The sequence below is a fragment of the Nansenia antarctica genome, assembly GCF_963989245.1.
Source record: "Nansenia antarctica genome assembly, chromosome: 12".
NCBI classification, from domain to species: Eukaryota; Metazoa; Chordata; class Actinopteri; order Argentiniformes; family Microstomatidae; genus Nansenia; species Nansenia antarctica.
The window spans coordinates 18,075,291-18,092,450 of record NC_137682.1 but is presented as its reverse complement, the minus strand read 5'-3'; the positions used below and the strand labels follow the sequence as shown (position 1 = coordinate 18,092,450).

Genomic DNA, 17,160 nt, shown 5'->3' with positions numbered 1-17,160 from the left:
CTAGGGAAACTCTTCCTGTGCTGCCCCTGTTCTTCCTCTGTTCTTCGCTTCTCTCTCTCTCACGCTCTCTCTCTCACGCACACGCACACGCTCTCTCTCTCTCTCACGCACACGCTCTCCCTCACTCTCATACTCTCCCTCCCTCCCTCCCTCCCCTCCAGGTCTCATGGGTGGACCCCGGGCAGGCATGCAGCAGCAGGAGGGTTGGGGTCCCCAGGGTCACAGCGGCTCGGCCTCGGCCCCTCCTCAGGGAGCTCCCGGCCCCCAGGGGGCGCTCCACGCCCGCCTGGGCCCCGGCGCTGTCCCCGGAGGCCCCATGAGGTCCAACAGCCAACCTGGGCCCAGGCAGATGCTGCAGTCCCAGATGATGGCCAACGGTGAGACAGTCGCTTACCCTACTTCAATGAGTGTCATGTTGTTGTTTTTTTGTTTTTTTTGTAACTGCGTGATTTATATATCAACTGATCATGGGTGATTATATTTAATCAACTGATCATGGGTCACCATGTTTACAACAACCCCTTGAGCCTTGAAGCAGAGTCCAGTCGGGGGGGGGGGGCGGGGCTTGTTAGAGAACATAGAAACATAGAAGCTTGCACGCACACACACACACACACAAGAAACAAAAACAAAAACAAAGTCGGTGACCTGCTAAAATCTGTGACTCACAGAGATGCGATGACTGCCACCTGCAGGCCATCTAGGGAATGACTCGTGACACACTTAAGAAATGGAGTCTGGTGTGGTCCAGCGGTCTAGCACCGTTGCCTACAGTGCACACGTACAAATCAAATCAAATCAAATTTTATTTGTATAGCGCATTTCTTACAAGATGCAACTCAATGCGCTTCACACAATGAAAATGTTCAGTCAATCAGTCAATCAATCAATCAATACTGACAGAGCCGCGAGCAGGCAAAAGTAAAAAACCTGTATACTATGTAGCCAGGAAAAATTCCCTTGCAGCCCTCTACCAATAGAGCGACTACTAGCCAGTTTGCTTACAGTATGGGTTAGGGTTCGAGTCCGGACATAATATACCCTCGCCTCCTTACTTACCTTGTCTTTCTGTACCATCGCTACCCAATAAAACAAAAATACAAGAGTGGGTCTGCTCCACGCCCAAAAAGTAAATAATAATACCTTTCACATTAGAACAGCCATGGGTGGGGTCGTTTGACCCTAGTAAAGATTATTTTTTATCTTTGCACTCGATCAAATTTCAGGACCCTCCTTTCATGACTTTTCCAAGATATGTGCGTTCTACCACAAAAAAAAAGAAGTAAAAACCACCCGGTATCCTTACATTTTCAAAGTCACATCAGGATAAGCTAGTATAAAGCCATTTTGCTGTTTTTCTGTGTAGGAGGCAGGCTAATTTACAAGCAGCCAACTAGTGGTCTTTGTGTGTAAATAGCAGCTTACCATTGTAAAGAGGGGCAGCTCTTATAGTAGGTAAAAAAGCCACGGCTGTTCTAGTGAAATGAAGTCTAACCAATGGTCCTCGTCTCCACAGCCTCCCAGTCCGGTTTGGACATGGGCATGGCCGCCCACCAGTTCTCCCAACAGCAGGCTCCACCCAATCAGACGGCTCCGTGGCCAGACAGCATGATGCCCATCGAGCAGGCGCCCTTCGGGAACCAGAACAGGTGAAGGATGTGTTGATGATGATGATGATGATGTGTACCGGCCTGCACAGAAACTACACACACAGCCACAGGAGGAACACACGCAGCTAACACACACACACACACACACACACACACACGCACAGACACACACACACACACACACACACACACACGCTCGCTGGGCATAATGCTACTGCTATATGCACAGAAAGAAACACACATAAAGGTGCTAATGCTACATGTTTTGTTGTGGATATAGGCTGGTATTTAGTGTTTTTTATGAACTCTTTCTCTTTTTGGATCGTTGACTATAACCACAACTGATATTTGGATGTCCCTAAACACCCCCCTCCCTCCCCTCCCTCCCCCCCCCAGGTCTGTGTATTCAAACCCCCAAGAGGAGGTGTTGTGCGGGCCCGGGCCTGGTGACGGGGGTCCGTCAGACGAAGGGGCCCTGCTCTCTCAGCTGTACACCGTACTCAAGGACTTTGACGGCCTGGAGGAGATCGACCGAGCCCTGGGCATCCCTGCTCTGGTAGGCCAGGTGAGATTAATAACCTAGCTCCTCTCACTTCCTTCAACCTTTTGGTTTCTTTCTCGCCCGCTCTCAATTGAAATCTCTTCTCCCTCCCTCCCTCTCCTGTCTTTCTTCCCTAACCTCTTCTCTCTCTCTCTCTCTCTCTCTCTCTCTCTCTCTCTCTCTCTCTCTCTCTCTCTCTCCCTCTCTTCTCTCCCTCTCCTCTCTCCCTCTTCTCTCTCCCTCTTCTCTCTCCCTCTTCTCTCTCCCTCTTCTCTCTCCCTCTCCTCTCTCCCTCTCCTCTCTCCCTCTCCTCTCTCCCTCTCTTCTCTCCCTCTCTTCTCTCCCTCTCTTCTCTCCCTCTCTTCTCTCCCTCTTCTCTCCCTCCTCTCTCTCTCCCTCTCTTCTCTCCCTCTTCTCTCTCCCTCTTCTCTCTCCCTCTCTTCTCTCCCTCTCTTCTCTCCCTCTCCTCTCTCCCTCTTCTCTCCCTCTCTTCTCTCCCTCTCTTCTCTCCCTCTCCTCTCTCCCTCTCTTCTCTTGCTCTCCTCTCTCCCTCTCCTCTCTCCCTCTTCTCTCTCTCTCTCTTCTCTCCCTCTCTTCTCTCCCTCTTCTCTCCTTCTTCTCTCTCTCTCTCTCTCTCTCTCTCTCTCTCTCTCTCTCCCCCTCTCTCTGTTAACCCTCTCAACCTCTTGTATCTTCTACGTTATGTTTCTATAAGGGTGTGTGTGTGTGTGAGTGGGAGTAGTTTCTGTGCGTAACGTATTCCCCTGTCCTCTCCAGGGTCAGTCGGTGGACCCGGAGCAGTTCTCCCAGGACCCCTCCATGATGCTGGACCAGAAGCCCCCCGTCTACGGGCAGCAGTTTGGCCCCCCGCCCCCCCACCTGGCCCAGAGGGGCTACCCCGGGCCCGGGATGCAGGACCCGGGCTTCCACCCCATGGCCGGCCAGATGGGCCCGCGGCCGGGCTACCCCATGCTGAGGATGCAGGCCCGGGCTGGGCTGAGGCCCGCCGGGGTGGTCCCTAGCCAGCCCAACACACTACGGCTCCAGCTGCAGCACAGGCTACAGGCACAGCAGGTACACACACACACACACACAGCTAACACACATACACAGCTAAGACACACACACACACATACACACACACACACACAGTTAACACACATACACAGGTCACATACACACACACACACAAACTCAGCTCACACACACATACACAGCTAACACACATACACACACAGATCACACACACAAACACAGCTAACACACACATACACAGCTAACACAAACATACACAGCTAACACACATACACAGCTAACACCCACATACACAGCTAACACACACATACACAGCTAACACACACAGGTCACACAGATCACACACACAAACTCAGCTAACACACACATACACAGCTAACATACACAGTTAACACACACAAACACAGCGAACACACACACACACAGTTAACACACACACACACCAGGGTTTCCGTTAGAAAAAATTGCCGTCGGACATCGTGTCCGGGAAGAATTCGATTTACCGGACAAACGTGATATATTCCGGTCATCATATTAAAATATAATAAAAAAAATGTTTTGCAAAATCATATATTTTTTTTCTCCAAATCTAATATAGCTGTTTGTCGCGGTGATTACTGTTGTGTAGCGGCCTATATATGCCATTTAATGTCTATTTCTCATCCGATACGATTAGATGCGAGCTATATAATATATAATAATATAACATGATTTGACGCATGCGCGCTATGCCATGCGTCAAATCCAGCGCTGAACGGGTCCAGCGCTGAACGGGCGCCTCACTGGGAACTGAACAGACAGCATCGATCAATGAACGGACTCCACATTACGTTAACTGAAGTTTGTTAAATTGTTTGGGATTAATGTGAGTTTTCTATTTTCTCTTTACAGTTTTACCCTTTTTTTTTTTTAAATCAATAAAACAACGTCATTTCTATAAGTCTCGCTGGTTGGGAAGGCATTTCGTTTAGCTCGGGAGTATGACAATGGGAAGAACATAACTGTTTATTGAGAAACAATTGATAGGCAGTCTGGGATACGTATATAAAGAAATACCACAATGTCTAGATGTATAACATTTTATTGAACAGTAACAGTGCAAGCATGTAGGCTACGGGGAACAGGGATTTTGGTCAGTAGGTCCTTTGTACAGAGGGCGTTTCTCTCCGACAACGCGTTCCCAGGTACCATGGAAGTCATAGGTAGTCCAGCACACTGACAGACAGACAGACAGACAGACAGACAGACAGACAGACAGACAGACAGACAGACAGACAGACAGTCAGCTAGCTTACTTCTACCCTTTTGAGTGGAATTACTCCTTTAATTAGCTGTTAGCCATCTCAAAGTCCCCTGAGCTGCTCGTCAACACTGAGAATAGACCACATTATAGAAACCAAAACACCGTTTTTTAAATCCACAGGGAATAACCGAGAGTGTAAGGAAAGGCACACCCAGCGCTGTCAGTGGTGGGGAGACTTGAAGTGGCTTTGCTTGATTTCCATCACAGATTCAAGGATTGAAACACTGATGAAAATAGGCAGTAATAGTGATGGGATTATCTTAGATTATTTTAGATTAGATTAGATTAGATTAGGTGAGATTCAACTTTATTGTCATTGCAGAGTACAAGTACCAGACAACAAAATGCAGTTTAGCATCTAACCAGAAGTGCAAATAGTGATATAAAAACAAACACTTAACTTTCGGGGAAACTGCTAAAATAAAATAAATTAAATAAATAAAAAAAGAAAGCGACTATTAGCACCGCCGAATGACAACAAACGTATGAGTAATGAGTAAAACAATGTCACTTTTATAGTATGTTGTTTAACTTGCCGTTCGGTCGCCATGGCTCTGGTGTGTGTAGCAGCTTCAGCTAGCTGGCTGGAAACTTCTAGGGGTGCGTTCGTAAACACGCTCTGAGAGCGCCGGAGCGCACGCTGGCTTCGATGTCACAGAGCGACCGAGTCGTTCGATTGGACGAGAGGCGTTCCGCGAGTGCTGATCGGATTTCCAGAGCGTGTTTACGAACGCACCCAGCCAGCTTTAGCGAATTGTATTCAAAGGGAATTATTTTCACCGGACAATATGTCCGACGACTTTTCAATTTGTCGGACTTCACCAAATTTTACCGGACAAAGACCGGTAATTGCCGGTTAACGGAAACCCAGACACACACACAGGTCACACACACACACACACACACACACACACACAAGGATAATGGTCTAAATGACAGCATATTCACAGAAGTACCAAGACAGACAGAGAAGCATTCAGGCACCAACGTGACGTCGAGCCACACAGACCCGTCGTGGTCCAGCTCCTCTGACCTACATAGACGTCAGCGCCATAGCAGCCATGTTGTACCTTGATCCCACATGTCCCCTCTCCACCACTGCACACACACACACACACACACACACACACACACACACACACACACACACACACACACACACAGTGTGTCATTGGGGTGGGGGGTGACTTTTTGGCAGGTCCCTCTCTCGTCCATGTGGTCTAACAGGTCACCGCTCTGAACCACTGGTGGGTTATGCTGCTCTGTCTGCCATCTGCTGGCCAGTGAGGGGAATGTCTCACATCTTTTTTTTTTTTATTAGATTAGATTCAACTCGATTGTCATTGCAGAGTACAAGTACAATACAACAAAATGCAGTTGAGCAGTTATGAGCTACGTACAGTGAGGTAGTTGATATACAGTATCTAATGCGCAGAGTGCAATCTGAGCACGTTGCAGCTTCCCTGTTCTCTAAAGATCCATCTTCTTCTTCTTCTTCTTCTTCTTCTTCTTCTTCTTCTTCTTCTTCACCCCTCTCTCCCCAGAACCGCCAGCCAATGATGAACCAGATGAGTGGCGTGTCAAATATGAACCTACCTCTACGGCCCAACACTCCCAACCAGGTGAGTCTCTGGGACAGGAAACAGCCACGTGGTCAGTGTGTGGGTTTTCAGATGAGCGTGTTGTTGTCGTCCTCTAACATCAGGAGGACATGTTCTACACCTCGCACAACCGCTGTTCATGAGGCTGATCATGCTCATTTACTCTCTCTCTTTGTTTCTCTCCACCCCACTCTCTCTCTCTCTCCCGACCCCCCCACTCTCTCTCTCTGTCTCCCTCACTCTCTCTCTCTCTCTCTCTCTCTCCCACACTCTCCCTCCACTCTCTCTCTCTCTCTCCCACACTCCCCCCCCCACTCTCTCTCTCTCCCTCCCTCCCAACCCCTGCCCAATCTCTCTCTCTCCCCCTCCCCCCACTCTCTCCCTCCCTCCCCCCCTGCCCACTCTCTCTCTCTCCCCCTCCCCCCCCCACTCTCTCTCTCTCTCTCTCCCCCCCTGCCCACTCTCTCTCTCTCCCCCTCCCCCTCCCCCCCACTCTCTCTCCCCCCCCCCCTCCCATTCTCTCCCTCCCTCCCCCCCCTCGCCCACTCTCTCCCCCCCCACTCTTCCCCCCACTCCCTCTCTGGTCCAGGGGACCATCAATGCTCAGATGCTGGCCCAGCGGCAGAGGGAGATGCTCAGTAACCACCTGAGACAGAGGCAGCTGGACCAGCAGAGGCAGCAGGCGCAGCAGCAGCAGCAGCAGGCGCAGCAGCAGAGGAGCATGGTGATGCGCGCCCAGGGCCTCAACCTGCCACCCAACATGGCCGCCGCCGCCACCACGGGCCTGTCGGGAGGCCTGAGTAACCCACGGATCCCCCAGGGCAACCCCCAGCAGTTCCCCTACCCGCCCAGCTACGGTACCGGTACAGGCCTGGCGTCACCCCCTCCCCCCACCAGCCCCTTCTCCTCCCCCATCTCTCCCAGCCTGCCCCCTCTCCCCCCCAACCCCCAGCTCCACGCCCACGCCTCCCTGCATGGCTCCTCCTCCTCCCAGATGTCTCTGGCTAACCAGGGGATGATGGGAAACACAAACATGATGGGCGGACAGTATGGGGCCGTAGTCAGCCCCCAAATGCACCACAGTGCCTTTCAGTTTCCCAACTCAGGTACTGGACCCACCCCACCCCCCCTCTGTTACTGTACCCCCCCTCTCTCTCTCCCTCTCTCTCTCTCTCTCTCTCTCTCTCTCTCTCTCTCTCTCTCTCTCTCTCTCTCTCTCTCTCTCTCTCTCTCTCTCTCTCTTGTGTGTGTGCCTCTGCATGCGTATGTGTGTGTGTGTGCGCGTGTGTGCTTGCGCGTGTCCAGTCGCACAGCATTACATGCTTAAAGTAGTTGCTCACCCTCATCTGACCACGATGCACTAAATTGATAACTAATTGATCATCCCTAAATCAACAACGATCATTGAAATGCGTGTTATTATCTGATATATCAAATAATCCGTTCTAATCTGTTTTGGTCTACGAAAAAAATGATCTTTAACAGTCAGGTTCCAGTGATCAATCATCCCTGATTTACTATCATACTCCCCATCATTGTACAACAGCCTATCCAAAATGGTCTCTTCAGAATTAGGCCATAACACATCAGTTCCCCTAGAGGGCAGTAGAAGCTCATACCATAGAAATGCCATTCTAATTCTGTGGTGCCTTTTATACTTGAAGTAGGTTACAGTGCTTTTCTTGTGAATAGCTTTTAGTGACTAGCAGCTTCAGTGAATGTATTCCATCTTTCTGACTGTGTATTGTATCAGGAAAGGTGTAAATCAAATTAGTAATTTAGTATCTCACCACTGTGATGATGTATATGACACCAGGTTAATGTGATAGTCCTGTGTGTGATCACGCTGTCCTCCTCTACGCCATGTAACGTGTGTTTGATCACTCCCTCACACCGTCTCTGATTGGATGATGCCATTGGCCAGTGGGTTGGTTCAGAGTCGTTTCCTCCTCTAGAGACCAGTCTCCCTCCCTCTGCTCCCTCCTTTATTTGCACACTACCTCGTTCCCTCACTCTCTTACCTTACTCCCTTGGCTGCTCACACTAACATGCATGTAGTTCTCCCTCCTAACGCCTGGCCAGAAACTCTTAACATCCTGAACCCAAACCTCTAACATCCTTTCACACGACTTCTGATCACTTAGGAATCCTAACCGTCTGTGTCGGTGATGGACGAGAAAACGGAGTGACAATTTAACTGTTTTGACATTGAATCCAAAATGATTTTACACCAGTTTATTTGAGTAGGAACAACCATACCATTAAATGTCGACACATCGAGTCATCAAGAGTCAGATGCATTGCACCATCATGCGTCAACTTACAGCATCAGTCCTTGGTTGTCCTGATTGATTAGACATTAGATTCCGTGAAACAGTAGATCAATTGATCGTTTACAATCATTAGCTGCTATATGTTCAACCTGGTTGCATGTGTGTCCATATGTCTGTGTATATATATTATAATACATTTTGAATTGTTTTATGTAATCACTAAGTGATTTATTTACCTGTTTCATTTGGTTGAAACCATAGAAAACATTTGTCACGTTTTTGTCTAATGTGTGTGATCTTTAAGGTTTGACCATACAACCTTAATAGTACAGGATATATAACACACTTCAGTGCAATCACACTTTACTGTACTACACAGATTGCATATGTATGAGACATCAAAACATGATGCACTTATCAGTATGAAGAACTAACCCAGTTCCCTTCTTAAGGAAAACAAAGAGTGTCAGAGGCTGTGTGACCTAGTCCAGGGCCGTTTAATCCCTGACCCTCCCACTTAACGTTGCCCTCGACTCCCCCTACCCCCTCCCACTCCCCCCCCGCCCACAGGTATGAGCCAGCAGCCTGACGGGGGTTTCGGAGGACCAGCCACACCCCAAAGCCCCCTCCTGTCCCCCAGGATGGCCCACGCCCAGTCCCCCATGATGCAGCAGGGCCAGGGGAACGCCTCGTTCCAGGCCTCCCCCGACATGAACGGCTGGCCGCAAGGGAACATGGGAGGGAACAGGTGAGAGAGAGAGAGAGACGCTCGTTCAACCCGACAATTTTTTAACATTAGAACCAGTGATGTGAAATCGTAGAGGAACTCCCTTACAGCCTGCAGTGGCTAACCCGGCGACCTTGTCCCCCGTCTTACAGCATGTTCGCTCAGCAGTCGCCGCCTCAGTTCGCGCCGCAGTCCAACGGCGCCATGTACAACGGTAGCGGCATGAACCTCAACGTCTCCATGGCGACTAACGCCAGCAGCATGACTGGCATGGGTCAGATGGCGGGCCAGATGAGTGTCACCGCCATGTCTGCCGGGCCCTCCCCTGGCATGTCCACTTTGGGACAAGAACAGGTAAACACAACTGTAACACACACACACACACACACACACATAATAGAACAGGTGCACACAACTATACTGTAACACACACACATAATAGAACAGGTAAACACAACTGTAACACACACACACACACACATCATAGAACAGGTAAACACAACTATACTTTAACAATAACACACACATCATAGAACAGGTCAACACAACTGAACTGTAACGTACACACATCATAGAACAGGTAAACACAACTGAACTGTAACGTACATACCTGAACCTGCAGTCATCTATGGAACAAGAACAGGTTAACTACATAGCCATCCATAAAACCAGAAGAAGCCATGCAAGATTCATGAGAGGGGTCAGCAGAGTTCCTATACTAGATGTACTATGTAAGCATAATGCAGTGGAGAACATTACATACCCACGGCCAGACCAGACCACTCTCCACTGGACATGCTGTCAGTAATGGTGGGAAAGCTGACAGCAGAGAGTCCAGCTTTAAATCAGCATCTCTCTGGGGGCACAACCTCAACTCTAAAACTTTCTATGACATAATGAAGCACTTTGAAGTTCACAAAAATACAACCCATAGGTAGTTTGGGCAGTAAACAGGCATATATGGGGCCCAGATTAAAAAGGTAATGCATTTCTTTACTCATCCCATTTCGATTGGCGGGCCCCTTAAGGTAAGACCCTAAGTGTCTAGGTATACTTTATTGAGTAGTTCGCGACCAGCTTGTGAATAATTTAGTCTAATTAGCTTATGTAATTCTGCAAAGTCCAAAGTTATGGTGCTTGACCTGGGCTCTGAAGACGATGATGTAATTAGTAGTGTGCACTTAGTAGGGGGCCAGACTGATGAGTTCACATGGAGGCTGTATTTCAGAGGGGTAGGTTTATGGGGACTTCCAAGAACGTCCAAGGGCTGTTCTAGAAGAACTTGAAACAGTGTCCTTTGTGTCTCATCAGCCAAGCCACCCCTCCTCTCCTGGCAAAACACACACACACACACACACACACACACACACACACACACACACACACACAGACCTTTCTCAAGTCTACTCAGCCAACAGTAAGTGGGAGATATCTAAACAAAATACCATGCACTGTCAGCATTCCATTACTGGTGATCTACCGTACATACACTCTTTGTCATCGGGTCAATGTGGTTCATTTCTCGTCCTTTGTTCTCATTAGTGTAGTAAAGATACGGAATAGACTGTTGCTGCTCATGCTTTTAAGCCCAATAAAACAGTATGAATATTTAACCAAGCTTACTGCAATTTGATTGGGTGCACTTTTCAAGCTGTTGTTATCATTCTAAAGGTACCAGTATATCTGTCACTTGGATTTATTCCCATGCCATGTTATCGAAATGATTTAGCACTTAAATGATGTGAATTATTTAACCCATGGACCATTAGTGCACAACAGAGGTGATTTATTTTTTCTGACTCATTTTTAGGTTTGATCGAGTGCTCTTTTAACAAACCTTCTGCACTTGTTCACCTGTGAAGGTCTGGGACCAGTCCAACTGGTTTTTAGTGCTCAGTGCTCTCCAAGTTGTTAAATTCAGTGTTTTATCAGTAACAGGTTAACAGTAGCGTGTTAACAGTCGTTAGGTTAACACGGTTGTTATTGTTGTTATTGTTGTAACTATTTCATGTGACTGTGTATTAAAAACTCTCCTCATCTCTTTACAGAAATACTGTTGACCCTTGTGGAGCATTCAGCCAGCACCTCGATGCTAAAAGCCAGGATTCAAGGAGCATGTTTTTCAACCATAACAACCAACCAACAGCCCGTTGAATGGACCTGGCAGTGCCCTGACCCTGCTCCCCTCAGCCCATCCTTTCCCACATGGCATCAGCTGTGCCTCCCTAACACCCAGGACCAAGGGGGGGGGGGGGGGGGGAGAGGATGGGACTCCTCAACACGCCTAAACCTCCTAAAGGAGCGCCCCCTGAGCCAGTCTGTCTGTCCAGCTGCATTCACCGTAGTGTGACTTACTGTGGGCCTCCCCCTGGGTGACTCTTAATGGTGGCAGCAGTGGGATCCCTCGTCTGATGAATGTATTCCTCTCTGTGGACAGCGGCCATTTGCAATCTCATCTCAAAAATTATGTACACTGTTGTTTTCTTTTTTCTTCTTGCCCCCCCTCCCACCCTCTACTGTTCTCTCTCATATTCTACGTTCCACGGTGGCAGCAAAGACCAGCTCGACGGACCTCCGACCTTTAGCCGGTTTTGCCTTTTTGCTGTTTGTTTTGTTTGTTTTTTCTTATGAGTGAGAATAAAGATGTAGAATGAAGATATGGTTTGAAAACTGATCTTGAAAAACACTGCAGATGAATGGTTTGAGTGAAATAATGGTTTGTATGATTATAGACTAATTTAGTCCAGAGGTTTATAGTGTATTAAATTAAGTTTTATTTTTCTGTATAGATTTTTTTTTTATTATTATTTTAGATGATTCTTTATTGTAGTAGCAATGAGAAAAAAATATTTTCTGAAGTGGTTCAAAGTGTGAGAGGCACTTTTGTAATTTTAACCTCAATGGCTGTATTCTTTCTGAAAGGACTTCTATTGCGTTGGAATGTGGATTTGACTTTGGTCCAGTAGTTTCAGAAAACAATATGAAATCTCTTTTTAATGTGGTTCAAGAAAAACAGACAGATTGTACATACCAATAACACAAAAGTTTCCTTTCCTATTTATTTAATTTCATTGGGTTTTCTTTCTCCCTGTCTGGTCTTAACTGCGTCTTGAACGAGAGCAGTGTTGTCGTGTTTGTTTAGGATAAGGAGTTGGACCGTTCAGGTTCCTTGGTATGGTACAGGTATGGGTGGGGTGGGGGTGGGATGGTCAGACTCTGCTCAGGCTCTGGTGCGGGTGGAGGGGCGGGCGGAGGGGCGGGTGGAGGGGCGTGCTGTGTATACAGTGTACAGATTATCGCTTGCTTCTCAGCCTTTAGCATAGAAAACACCACAAAAAGACAGGACAAACTCAACACAGCCATACAGTAACTAAAAAAAAATACAGAAGTGTGCTTTCTATGTTGTTTGGAGTGAGGTGCTTCATACAAGCTGCTAGGTACAAACTGTTCTGGTGTGATGTAAACAAGCAATAATGATTACTTGAGAATCTTTGTTTGTTTGTTTGTTTTTTTGTTTTTGTAATTTTTGTACAGTTTCCTTGGAGGCACATTTTGCTCCGCAGTCGGACTCAGTATTAAAAACACAGATACTTTTTTATTGCAGTTTGTATTGAAAAAGTCCTAAATCCATTATACACAGTTTCCTCTCTGATTATGCAGCACTGGCCTCGGCGTAGAGACGGGAGCGTGTGGCGAACCTCGGGTATTACCCCTCTATTAACACCACCCCTCTCTGACTCCCGCCACAGTCCTCTAGCAGAGTTCAGAGCACCAGACTACATTGGTCTTCTGACCTGCTCTGCTCTGACAGCCACTTAGCCATATTTTTGACCTCAGGCAGTAAAACTTTAAAGAGATACATTTTCAATGACATCATTATTCCCTTGCCCTCAACAGGTATTTTGACCTCCTTTGTTGTAATCAAAGGCAAGTCACTCTGACCTCAAAGTTCATTTTCCTCCAAATCCTGAAATTTTGATATTGCTGATAAGCCAGATATTACGTGGAACAAGCCAAATATCCCATGCCTTGTAAAAATTGGGTTTCTGAATTCAACCAGCCTTTGGTTATTTTAATCATAAAGGACCTATTAAACAGCATATTTTCTGCCCACACAATGAGAGTCATGTTTAGAGAAACATACACCATGTCTCTTCACGTGTGTGTGTATGATCAGTATATATATTCATGTGGATTACAGAGTTTACAGCATAACTGTATATGATGAGAGATTTAAGATACGATCTGAATGTATTGACATCACTGGCCTCTGGGCTAGTCTGACAGTGTGGAATATCGGTTTAAATTCCAGTTCTTAATGAATTGTTTAATCTCAAGGCCAATTCTGAGCCCTAACCTGCTCAGCCTTGCTCTCTATAAGGGTTCAGGATGAGTTGCCTATAAACCTGGTTTGTGGTCAGTTTTGATTGTTTATTTAACTGGTGAACTAGAGTAACCTGGCTAGATCTGCACGAGGCGAGTCCTTCCCTGAGCGCTGAGGTACAGTAGCACTTTGGCTGTGTGTGGTTCTCTCTGCAAATCATGTGTTCCCATTGTTTTGCTGTACAACTGATCGATCCCACTTTTGATAAAAACGCTGTCTTTGATGAGAATAAATTGACATTTATGATGAACACATTTTAGAACCGTTTTAAAGTAATCACCATCACCCCCTTTGCAAATTTCCAAAGATTGTTAAGATTTTGAAATGACTATAAGCCATGCGGTAGCAATGTGTTTTTTAGCATTTGTATCAGGACTAGGAGCAAATCAACTATTTGCCCCCACAAGAAAATATCATCCAGGCTTTGAATCCATTTACAATTAAATATTTCCTCTCTTTATCTTTTAATTTTGGAGATTTTTAGATGTCCTTTTTTGTATAGTCTGCCAATTTCTTAGAGCTAAATGCAAGAACCTTGAAATGCTAAAAACCTAGCATATTGCCTTAGATTCGTCTGTTCTCTTTCTTGTACATTAAAAAAAAGTTGTATAGTAATTTGTATAGTGAATCATGTACAATATTGAATGGGTGTATCATTGCTCAACTCATCATAGTTGCTGGAGAAAGACTTAGCACTATCTCCCTCTCACTGCTCCCTCTCTCTGTTCTGTCTGTGATCGGTTGAAGGCTGTATTATTTGTATAATTTCTTTTTTTTCCCTCACAGAACTGTTTGTTGAGCTGTGTATGAAAAAGATGATGCAATGGGATATTGAAGCAATATGTAATATATTCTATGGACTTTCTGGAGAAAGCTTACAGTGTTGCGCGCTCCGAGATGTATTTTTCCAGCCGTGTTGTTCACATGAAACTTCACACTGTTCACCCCGCATTAATGTTTGTAATCTTAGTGTGAGCATTTTATGCAAAGTTAGATATACCGAGAGAAGTTTAAACAGTTATGCAAATTGTAAACTAATATGGCTTCGCTGATGCTATTTGCAATTTGATGTTGAATAATACCATTGTAAATAAAGAATTCTGTTATTGCAACATTTAATGGAGTGTCTTGTGTTTTGATGTGAATCGCGGTAATGGGCTACAGTATAAGTTGGGATACAGTTTAAGCAGGGGTGAAGTTCCCAAATAAAATTGGCCATGGTTGGGCTATCTGTCTTCCCATCACAGTTGAATTTTAAACTTTGCGCGTTTGTTTTGCTTTAGTGGAGAAAGTATAAAAGTATAACGTCAAATGTTTTATTATAAACTAGATTGGATTTTCTTTTCGAGTATTCAATTTATAGCATGCGAATATGTGAACAGTGCGTCTTTCTGCATTGTGATTTTTACACGTTTGAACGTTATATTTGTATTAAATCTAAAGTGTTTTCTCATGGACTATGTTAAGGTTTATTAAATGCTTCTATTTTGATTCAGTGGACTTGGCTAAAAAAATATATTGACGCAATATAATTCTGTGAACAACAGCGATGTGTTTAGTGGATAGCCAAACCCCTATGTCTGTAAGATATTAATCAAAGACCAGCAAATCGAAAAATCGAATGTTCCATTGTTCCACCCTTAATAACGTTGTTTCTTATCAAAACAAATGTGATTTAGATTTGATGGTATTGCCCTATATCATCAACGTGTGTGTGTGTGTGTGTGTGTGTGTGTGTGTGTGTGTGTGTGTGTGTGTGTGTGTGTGTGTGTGTGTGTGTGTGTGCGCGCGCGTGTGTGTGTGCGTGTGCGCGTGCGTGCGTGCGTGTGTGTGCGTGCGCGTGTGTGCGTGTGTGTGGTGTGTGTGAGGGGGGGGGGGGGGGGAGAGAAGGAGTGGGGGGGCTTGTAATTGTACCATGAAAAGGTGACATCCTCATGGAGTGAGGCGATTCCTGACCAATAGCCTGAGAGAGACTATCTTGAGCAGCGCGCATCTCTATCTTATGAATGCATAGGCTGGGGTTGGACGGGCTGTGTACCACCAGTAACACACAGACACCGCTGCTACTCTTTCTTCTATAGTTCCCATTCCTTCTTCATTAACAACCATTATAACAGGCTACTCGCTTTTTGTCTCCGAGAGAAGTTGTAGAACGGGATGGATTTGGCTGTCTTTCCATAAAGAATCTGTTTCGAGGTAAGTGACACATTCCACCGATGACTGGGACTTGTATTCATATTTGCGACGGTCTAAATTAAGGCACATATATCGTGATCTTAGACTTATAAGGTTCTATCTCCGTTTAGGGTAGTTCAGAGATATTGAGCGTCAAAGTTTTTACATTCCATTATGTTTTGTGAGATGGAACCTTTGTCTTTTATTAATTACTAACTCAAAAAATGTAAACATTTTAAAAATAACACCGGCATTAATAAACACCTAATGGATCAGATTATGTAAAAAAACTCAATTTTAACAAAAATGGAGATAGAACCTTATAATTCTAACATCACGAATATGTAGCCTATATTTAAATGTAGCTATATCCTCTTTATGTTTGTCTATGAAAATATTAATGACAGGCTAATATTATGTTCCCATGCAGGTTTCTTCTATAGGCTGCCGATTTTTAGTAGTTCAATTCTATTGAATTGGGCTACTGATTTTTGGTAAACCTATTTAACTGGTCCACACCCCCAATGCTTTTTAAAAGAGTTATGATAGCTTCATTAATGTTGACCTTTGCCTCTGACCCGGTGTTCTTTAATTTGAGTGTCATGACCCTGATTTGTCTCGGTTGTTGGCTACCACCTATCAGTGTTGTACTGGGGGACCGCTTCCTTCCTAAGTCATCCGGCTAGTTAAGATGCAAGGACCCCCATTTAAAGATATTGATGAACCGTTAGTTGTGTGTGTTCGGCCAAATGGAAAAAACGCCGAAACGGGTTGTCATGATTTTTTGTTAACGATTTAAGTTATACAACTTTGGCTTACAAGACATTTTGTGAGAAAGAGGATAGCCTAGTTGCATGTCTTTCGTTAAATAATTCAAATGCATAGCCTCAATATGGAAATTCTGAATAGATGTAATTTCGTTCAGCGATTAAATAGAATAATCATATATATGTTATCGAAATATTAAATGTATACAAAGGTAATAGCCTTTGATTCCCATGTGTGAAATGTGTGAAACATCAGTGTGGCTATGTTTATTTTACACATCCACTCTGAATTGTTCCCCTAGCCTATAGCCTATAAATATTGAAATTTGCCCAATTCCTCACTCATTTACAAAGAACTAATAGCCTACACCTGTTTTACTGTAGCCCTATACGAAATTGTGTTAGGCTGCAGTCCTGACAATTGAACTCTGAATTGATGTGAAACTAATCTCTCTCTCTCTCTCTCTCTCTCCCTCTCTCCCTCTCTCCCTCTCTCTCTCTCTCTCTCTCTCTCCCTCCCTCTCTCTCTCTCTCTCCCTCTCTCTCTCCCTCTCTCCCTCCCTCTCTCTCTCTCCCTCTCTCCCTCTCTCTCTCTCTCTCCCTCCCTCCCTCTCTCTCTCTCTCTCTCTCTCTCTCTCTCTCTCTCTCTCTCTCTCTCTCTCTCTCTCTCCCTCTCTCTCTCTCTAGGTAACTCCAACTCTTACCATTTGAATAATCCCAAATTGGCTACCCCCACATGCTGTG

The 17,160-nt window shown here is 45.5% G+C and overlaps 1 protein-coding gene across 1 annotated transcript in view; it reads left to right on the top strand.

The window, feature by feature from the left end:
* ncoa2 (nuclear receptor coactivator 2) overlaps positions 1–12,262 on the top strand; it is a 69,818-nt gene extending 57,556 nt beyond the window's left edge. Inside the window, exons 14-22 of the mRNA XM_080542701.1 lie at positions 162–377; positions 1,517–1,649; positions 2,007–2,175; positions 2,929–3,225; positions 6,034–6,111; positions 6,680–7,196; positions 8,934–9,111; positions 9,243–9,444; positions 11,139–12,262. Of these exons, the coding sequence (XP_080398827.1) occupies positions 162–377; positions 1,517–1,649; positions 2,007–2,175; positions 2,929–3,225; positions 6,034–6,111; positions 6,680–7,196; positions 8,934–9,111; positions 9,243–9,444; positions 11,139–11,150 (1,802 nt within the window). The 3' untranslated portion in view covers positions 11,151–12,262. The remainder of the gene's footprint in view (positions 1–161; positions 378–1,516; positions 1,650–2,006; positions 2,176–2,928; positions 3,226–6,033; positions 6,112–6,679; positions 7,197–8,933; positions 9,112–9,242; positions 9,445–11,138) is intronic.
* Positions 12,263–17,160: the final 4,898 nt, after the last annotated feature.